The sequence below is a fragment of the Gallus gallus genome, chromosome 2 (assembly GCF_016699485.2).
Source record: "Gallus gallus isolate bGalGal1 chromosome 2, bGalGal1.mat.broiler.GRCg7b, whole genome shotgun sequence".
NCBI lineage: Eukaryota > Metazoa > Chordata > Aves > Galliformes > Phasianidae > Gallus > Gallus gallus.
In genome coordinates this window covers 24,840,154-24,849,285 of record NC_052533.1, presented here as the reverse complement: position 1 = coordinate 24,849,285, position 9,132 = coordinate 24,840,154, and the positions used below count along the sequence as shown (strand labels likewise).

The window sequence follows — 9,132 nt, the reverse complement described above, 5'->3', positions numbered from 1 at the left end:
GACTGTCAGTAGATTTATACCACATCCTTTAGAGTTTTCGTTTAGTTTCACATAGTGAAACATCTCATGGTTTTCATAATTTTCAACAGATAACTTGAAATCGGCCATACCACAAACACAGCAGTGGATGCTGAGTTTCCAATAACACTTAACTGATTTTTTTCTATGCTCTGAAGAAATAAAGAGCTCATTACATGCAACAATAAAATATGCTATTTTTCATGTATTTGACCATTTTTTAGATATTTTTCCTCCCCAAAACAGCATTTTATGCAAAAATCGGTGGGTAAGATGATGTAGCACACTGATCACAAAGAGATGTGGTTGACATGAGCCCAGATGTATATTTGGAACAGTATTGAACTTCAATCTCATTCTATGAGGTCACCGTATCCCAAACAAATAAATGGACCACTGCTTTCGTGTGTCCTCACCAGCTTTTTTTTTTTTTTTTTTTTTTAAACTATAATTTTTATTTAAATAAGACACAGGAACTTCTATACCGAAAAAAATACAAAACAAAAGCCACACATTTCCTTGTGTAAAGCAATATTGTGTGATAACTTGAATACTGTTCAGCACAGTGGCTAGAAATAACAGTACAACTATGTACAAAACTTTAAACAATATTTGACAAATTTCTACAGCTGGATGTAGAATACAATAGAGATAAACAACTGCTGGGAAATTTACATGGCAAAGCATTAGCTTTAACGCATTTGGTTCAAAACCTTCAAATCTGCTAAGAACAAATGTGCAATTCAATTAATATTTAGTTTCTCATGGAAAAAAAAAAAATAAGAAGTACACAATGGCGTTGCAATTATTGTACAGAGTTCACAGCTGATCTAAAAACAACTCATCGTATCCCCCGGTAATCTAACACCAACAACCGAGACTACGATTTCTTATCTGGACATAACCAGAGCATAAAAAGGTCATCATACTGCAATGTTAATCTAGAAGGAAAAATATCAAAAGGAACCGATACTTACACCGTGAGTATTTTCTCCCCTTTATCTTCAATCTATAAAATATATAGTGTTTTCACCTAGGCCTGAGATTAGTAGGGTTAAAGATGGCTGTTGTGTTTCAAGCAGGTTTTTCACGTGAAAATGGTTAGAGACAGACCTCTCTCCTCATGTTTTCTGCAGGGGAGCCAAAAACCAGTTACTGTTTTATAGGCTGCAAATTCCACCTTGTAAGGCAGTTTAACAAAACCTCGGTAATAAAAAGAAACCACGCTTTATCTCCAAAGAAAGCATGTATTTAGTGAGCAGTTATTGGTTGTTCACTCTCACCCCCCTCCATTCTCATCTCCAAAAGTGGGAAAGAAATAAAAGAACAATGGAGCAAATTTAAATGCTCAGTAGCTGCAGGCTACTAATCTCTTCAATTCCTGGAAAAGGTGAGCTTTATTCTCTCAGGAGCAGACAGCATAAATGTAATTCCACTGAGCTGAAAGCAATGGAGCAAGAACATCAAGTTTATTTTGCCTTTGGGGTCCTCTTTGTATCACAGGAAATTACCTCTGAAAGCAACGCTCTTCTTGTTCCGGTACAACAGAAGAGCACCACTACCCCGTTCTTGCCATGCGCTACTTCGAGAAAGCGTCCAGCCTGCAAAACCAGGATTACTATCTTTTATTATTACAATTCATTCTTAAGGAGGGGGGAGTACACACTTATACACATACAGCTTAAAGTAAGCAAAAGTTATGGGAGAAGCTTTGATTAAGGAACATGAACTTAAAACTATTGTTTTCCCCATCCCTCTTAAAACACCCACTTGCTACTTGCGGACTTCAATCCAAACACAATTACTCACTACATAAATAAAATGCTGCTCATCTAACACTGCTCAACAAAATCTGAAAACCTATTTCCAACCAGCAAATGAATGAGCATTTCCAAAAGAGAAACTAAACATTAATTTGACTTTTAGACGGTAACAGTAGCATTTCACATCCTTAACTGCCAACAAAAACATGAGAGGAAATCCCCATCACCCCGCCGTGAAACCTGAAAGAATTTCTGTCCTCGAACAAAAACATTCTTGTCTTTCAAAATCCTCTCACACACAACATGGAATGTTTCTCATGTACAGCCTAGTACTGAACACTTTATTTGCAACAGTTTAACAGTCATTAACCGAGCAACACCTGAAACCTTTAAATGCCACATTTTACATATATTGAAATGACAGTAAATGCAACAGTTGTTTTTGCTTGTAAGCACATGACAAAGTGATATACGTCACAGATTTGCTGGTTCTCCTCACGTTCACCCACGTCCAGGGTCACCATTCACCTGGAGCTGAATGCACTTATTCCAAGAAAGTGGAATGTAATGAGGAAATATTAATGCATAAAATAAGGAAAGGCAAAAGAGTGATGTTCCCTCTTTAGCTTTGTAGCTGTAAAATATTTAATATCCCAATATGATATACATTCCAAGTTACCTGAGTTTACACTTCGAGAGAAGTACCTGAAGCTAGGCCATAGGGTGGGCACTGTGCAACTGTTGTGGCCATTTTTTTTCTTTTTTTTTTCTTTTTTTTTCTTTTTTTCTTTTTTTTGCATTGTGTGTATTACAGAAGTTAGAAACATAAACACCTGGATCAATTGTAAACATAATCCTGAAGTACAGTATTTTCCATAGGACACAACACAGCAAGACATTTTCTATTCAGACAGGCAACGGTTTTTTTCTTTTTTTTCTTTTTTTTTTTTTATATATATATATATAGAGCTTATTTATACTGTAGAATTTGAAACAGAACACAGGACACAGTACTAATCTGGTCAAACATACTATGAAATGCATAGTCTCCACTTAAAACGCTTAATGATATATGGATTCTGCAGGCATTACTGCTTTCTCACAAAAGATGCTGAATATGGATTCTGTCCCTGCCAAGAACAGCGTTGAGATATTTTTCAGAATGCTGCTAAGTACTCCATTTTGTTCTGAAAGGTTGCCACCTCATGCAGATGTATCTGAACTGTTACCTCCTCAATCCTTGCTTTGGGGCAGAGGCCTGCTCCACACCTTGGTCTAGATTAGCGCGTAGCTCTGAGGAGTGGAATGCTCTTCAGTCTGAATTTCTTGCAGAAGAGGCTGCTGCTGCTGCTGGGATGGTTGCTGTACCGAGACCTCTGTAGAGTCCATTGTGCTGGTGTCATCTGACAGAGATGAGAAAGAGACCCGAGACGAAAGCTGCTCAACAGTCAGGCTGCTCAAAGCTGTGCTTTGACCGGAGTTTGGAGAGTTCTTCAGTGTCAGGTCTGAAGCGGGAAGTAGGGGGCCCAGAAGTTTTACAGGACAGAAAGCTGATCCGGTTGGGATGAAATTAACCTTGTTTTTGTCAGGACATGAAAAGAGAGGGGTTGAGACAGGCTGACGAGACCTACAACAAGAAAAAAGATTACATACTCGGCCAACTGAGATGTTTATATGTTGTGAACTTTGTGGTTCTACAGGTTGCTAAAATGTGAATGACAAGGAATGGGATTAATTGGACAGAGGGGCAAACATCTTCCATATTGGTAGTCAGCTAACTGATCCACAGCATTAAAAACAGTGCCATCACAAAAATGACTTATCGTTACTGGACAAACATGCACCTTTCCAGTGAGAAAAATCTGCAATACATATGCACATGAAAAAAATGCCATGGTAATTTAGAATGACACAAATTCTTCTTTAATTATAGCACTGCAGAAACGACACGTAATCACATCAAATCTTTGAGAAACTCCCTGAAATTGACCTCTCCTTTCCCATATTCTGTAATCTGCTCAGAGGCTTCCTCCACAACCCAGCACTGTTCCTTCACCATCCATTGGGCAGTGAATGCTATTAGAGCAAGAACCATCCCCTCCTTCATTCTTTTCATCCACGGGAGCTAAGCATGCAACCTCGACAGCATGTGTTCTAATACTGCTGAGTCTAGGGAAAAAGACATGATGTCCAAGAGTTTAATTTCTGATTTCCTGCTGAACAGCAAAACCATTCAGCAAAGTCTGTGTCATTAAGTATACTACCATCTAAACACACTTTATATTATATAGATTTCGTGTCATTTTATGTGTTTTAAACACAAGGGTAACCATAGGTTATACAAATGTAACCTATGCTCAAAACTGATAAAGAATTCTGGCAAGGAGAGTTTTTGTGTCAAACCAGGAACATTTACAAAAGTTAATACAAGCATATGAAGCGAGGTTTATAAATGCTTAGGAAATTAAATGTACCTTATCTTTTCCGCTTGGATTTTTGTTGCCTTTTATAAATGCACAAAAAGAGTTCAAGCATAAAAGACTCCATTTCCTCTTCAAATCAACATGAACACTTCAACTTCTCTTCTGTACAAACTAAGAATAGTTTGCTCCTGAAAAACTCATCAGCTGGAATAGTTTATTCATCTGCAGTTGAATGGGCTCAGTAAACAGGTTTACTGCTTTGCAGATACCAGCTGATATAAAAGGCATTACTTACGACATTTCCTCAAAGACCTTCACTCGCTCACATCCCTCTGGGGGCTCTCGTTTGAACATGTAGCTGTTGTTTGGTTTGGGAGATGAGGCATACTTGGGCAACGGTGAGCTACTCCCACTGTCTGAAAATTTAAAGCAGTTATATTACTAGAGATTGAGAGTGTTTTTTTAATTACGTTTGATTTCCAAACAAGATGCCTTTTTCACAGTTCAGCCGCTATGCTGGTTTGCTTCTACCACAATGATTCCTTTATCGCAGGCAATTTCTAACACCCTTGCATAGCACATTTCTTCTGAATAAAAGCTTCAGTGCAGCAGTAATCACATAACAACATGTAACAGGAGGATATTTTTATCCAGAACACCGCAACTGGCATAAAGAGCTGTGATCCTGGAATCAAATTGGCTCTTAAATATGTATTTCAAAAAATATAAATGAACACAGTAATATGCATTACACGTGCAGAAGTTATGAGTGCTAATGATAATACCTTCTCACTGTATGAAGTTACTGAAAACGTGTGCATACAGCATCTATCTCATTTTAAAACAATTCTTGTCAAGTATGCTGACCACATTGGTTTCACTAATAGCTCAGAATTTGCAAAGAAACAAAGTACATTTTTAATACAGGTACTGGTATGTCGTCATTACACTGTCCCACCTCATTTGCTTTACAGTTCAGTTCTCTTAGTATCCAAAATAAAACCTCCACAATTCCACCCTCTCATCATCACTAACGATATGATATAGCTATTCTTTATGACTGCAGCTGCTTTTGTGTTTTGCAGACCATTACTAGGCACACTCAGAACTAAAGACACACACACCTAGGACACAGGACAGACTTCACAGCAGGCAGACTTTGGCACTTCCTGGCAAATCTGAGAGATAAGACTCAACTCTAGTGAAGTCAGAAGAACAAAAGTTTGAAAAGCTAAGACTACGAAAGGGTTCACCTTAAACAGAAAGTGAACCACCTTTTCCTTCATCTTGACAACGTTAACACTGAATGCATTAAGAAAATAAAGTAGGTACAAAAATAATTACTCACAGAAATTGACCCTTCTGCAGTGGCTTCTACTTTTTCAAAGAGCAAGAGGCCAACACAAGTGGCTCCCTATTCTATGTTTGGGCTTACCATTTAAAAAAATGAAATGAAAAGGCAAGGTTAAGGAGGATTCACCACCTTACAAGCAAAAGCAATGAAGAGAAATTATAGCTCCTACTTTGGCTCCTTTCAAGTGTTTCCACCAGTTTGGGGTACCTTATTCTTTTTAATTCTGATACCTTTGTTTATTCTGCTGCTGTTCAAATGTGCCTTTTCAGCAACACTGGAAAACCAACCAAAGCTTCAAGCATTACAATCTAGATTCGCTGAAACATATAAGGTTTTCTATAAGAATTTGCAGAATGTAACTACATAAACATTTGTATAAGCATGACTCAAATACAGAGGCTAATCATTAGAGGCTTTGAACCACCAGTGCTTCCTTTACAGGGCACAAATCAGCTCAAATGTCACATATCCTATTTTACTGTGAAAGGTATGAGAAAATGGTCAAAGTGGACCTCAGCAGTATAGTGATTATTCTGCTCTTTCCTGCTGCATGGTGAACACAACTTCTATTTACAGAATTTTTGGTGTTAACTGTATGAAGACAAAAAGTCTAGAGACAATACAGATATTTGTCAAGCTGAGCACATGATGGTCTTTTGGAATCTTTCCACTGTTGGCCCTCATAGCTCATTCCGAATACAGAAATCATTAACAGAACCCAGACAGTTTGTTTCCCCCTTCTAATATTTAAAATTGAAGATCCAAGTTTCTATTTAAAAACTCTGGGACATAAAATGAGCTACTGTTCATTCTAGCGAATACTGGAAAACTGTGGAAGTACATCCAAGGAAGGAATTAAACTGAATTCAAAGTTAAGTCAGCTCTTGGAAGATTCAGAGTGTTGTCTAGCCAGTGCAGTTCTCAATAAATTTTGCTTTGTTTAGCTCTGTTTGGCTGAAACTTTCTACATAGGACAGCTGTTGAACATGTAAAAAAAATTATATAATTTAACCAATCTGTTTCTCCCTTTGCCTCCTCGAGCTGTTAAAGCTTACTAAATGGTTAGCTTTTCATCTTGACCAAACACACACCACACTAATATTTGAAAAACACAGGAGGCTGACATGTATAAGCTCACTGTTAGTTCTTCACTTACAGTGTAAGAATGGAAGGGTACTGGTGATAAGGACCACCAGCTGTAGTGGTAAGAGGAAGGTGTGCAGCTTAAGCCAGTCTCCAGTCATGTATCCTGTCAGGTCCTAAGCAATAAACTGTAACATCACTACTCATCTGCAGTGTCATTTCAGGGTTGGTCTTAAACAATGCTGTTTATTTTTCATTTTTTGTATGCTTTCTCAGAGGTTGCAATGCATGATCTGGCATCTGCACCTTCCAGACTCCCACCGGTAGGGTGTGCTCTGGCATATTTCGACAAACTAATCACATTTCATTACCATTACGATTAAAGATTAACAGCTGTAACCTTTAAAGTGAGCTTTGTTACCATAACCACACTGAAGACAATGGGGAGCCCTATTACACAGAATTTCTGAACATAAATATTTCAAACTGACATATTCCATAATCTAGAAAATGTTTAAGTTTGTAATTACACACTAAACAATAATATTTTAACAAAAACATTTAACACCACTAACTTTAGCTTGCATATATTACAACAAAAACAGACAGACTGAAAACAGCTTGTAAAGAGCTATTTCTTTTCAGTGACATAACTTGGCCAGTGAACCTTGGGATTTGGTTTGATACATTCAAAAGGATTTTCCAGCTCAAAAACGCCTTTGTTTTTTAAGACTACTCAAAGGCTTCTCATACAATTTTCATTTTAAAAACTATGAATCAGACACACAGAAGTTAAAAAATGAGATCCAGACCAAGAGATAGCATCTTCACGAACACATTGCTTGTTACAGCCCACTAGCAGCAGCAGGAATACACAATCCTACACAAAGTACCTGAACAAAAATCCCTGAAAAACAGGTTACACTGTTTTCACATGGAAAAAATCATTGAATCCTCTTATACCTTAGGATGGCTTTGAATTTTACCTCTGTCACGGTTACTAAATATGTTGGACACGTTAGTCTCATGGAGAAGGATATCATAAAACAGATCTAATGAAACCAGTAGCTTTAATGGAGCAAGGCAGTCATTTAGCTTGCAATCATGGTATTTCCAAACTAAATCACATAAAGCCAGGTGCCGTGAAAATACAGTTTCTCCCACCCTTCTCTGTCTGCTTCAATCTATACCATTTGGTATCACTACACTATCTGGGGATGTATTGTGACCCTGTTCTGAAATTTATCTTTCACTTTCTTTTGAAAAATCCAATAGATTTAGCAGCTCCTCGCAGAAACGTAAACCAAACAGCTGATGCAGTCCAAAGAGCAGCTGTGAAGGCCTCAGGCCAAAGCACAGCTTTGCACAAGAAATAAAAGATGCTTTGGAAATGTAAAGCAGAGCTGTCTGTACAGAGTGCTGGCTCCTCTCACTGCCCCCGTGTCTCAGTCACACTGCTAAGCTTCATTCCCCATCCAGAAACACACTCAGGAGCAGTCATAAAGCTGATAATCATATTTTAATGGAAAATTAAGTTATTCCACTAGAGAGAAAAATGAAATTCCACCTTGAGGCAAGTAACAGAAAAAAATCTTAAGTTTAAAATGTCTAAATTCTAGTTATGTGAAGAAAAACATTTTTCAAAACTTAGCAGGTCTTTCTTGCAGCAAAGTTCCATAAATTATACTCCAACACAACAGAATCCTTTAAAGGGAGTGCACAAAAAACTTAGTTTTATAATGCAGTTAACATCAATAACAGATGTTAATAAAAATCACTCTCAAAATCCTTTTATTTCCTTACCATTTCTACCTACATCACTCACTTAGCTATAATTTAACTCTTCTGAAGCTAACATTCAGACCAACCAGTGGTAACGGTGATCTGAGAGTGAAAGGCACACTTCCTAACAACTGATGCTACTTTCACAACCTCTGAACAGATTATTTGCTCCTGGAAAACCGCTATGCATTTTTTAGTTTTAGTTTTCTAGTTTCTATCTTGTTCTTAAAGAACAAAGCGGCGATGAAGAATTCAAGCTTTTATTTTTCATAAGCAGGGTATCATAAAACCTAAGCTCATTTAAAAATGTAATTATGTTAAACTCTAGAAAACTTCTTGTTTATCACCATCACCTGTATACAAACACAGACTTTTGATGTACACCTAAAGCCAGTCTTAAAATTGAAACCACAAATACATATCTATCTACTCATTGCGAAGTTCAGCAACAGATTTTACTCCAGTGAGCTGCTCAGATCACCCCAGATGGAGGATAAAGACCCTGAAAATCACTGAGAAGGTTAGGTGCAATATTTCAAATGATCTTCACTTGCTAGTGCCAGTAAAAACCACTAAAATCTCCAATTACTGTGATAATCGAGTACCAATCATTCAATTTTATCACTATTCATTCATACATCACTAAGATATGTATGTTTTAAGGACAAATATGACAAATTTACCTGTCAATGCATTTCCCTGTCTGCTT

At 37.4% G+C, this 9,132-nt stretch overlaps 1 protein-coding gene across 5 annotated transcripts in view; it reads right to left on the bottom strand.

The window, feature by feature from the left end:
• GLCCI1 (glucocorticoid induced 1) overlaps positions 1-9,132 on the bottom strand; it is a 52,720-nt gene continuing 43,588 nt past the window's right edge. For 2 of the 5 annotated variants that reach the window (NM_001012855.5, NM_001398252.1), the window contains exons 7-8: positions 4,500-4,620; positions 1-3,408 (exon numbers count right to left, since the gene is read on the bottom strand). In NM_001012855.5, the coding sequence (NP_001012873.3) occupies positions 3,057-3,408; positions 4,500-4,620 (473 nt within the window). In that variant the 3' untranslated portion in view covers positions 1-3,056. Of the gene's footprint in view, positions 3,409-4,255; positions 4,376-4,499; positions 4,621-9,132 lie in introns of those variants that run through there. The other 3 variants (NM_001398253.1, NM_001398254.1, XM_040681193.2) reach the window with 2 other exon arrangements.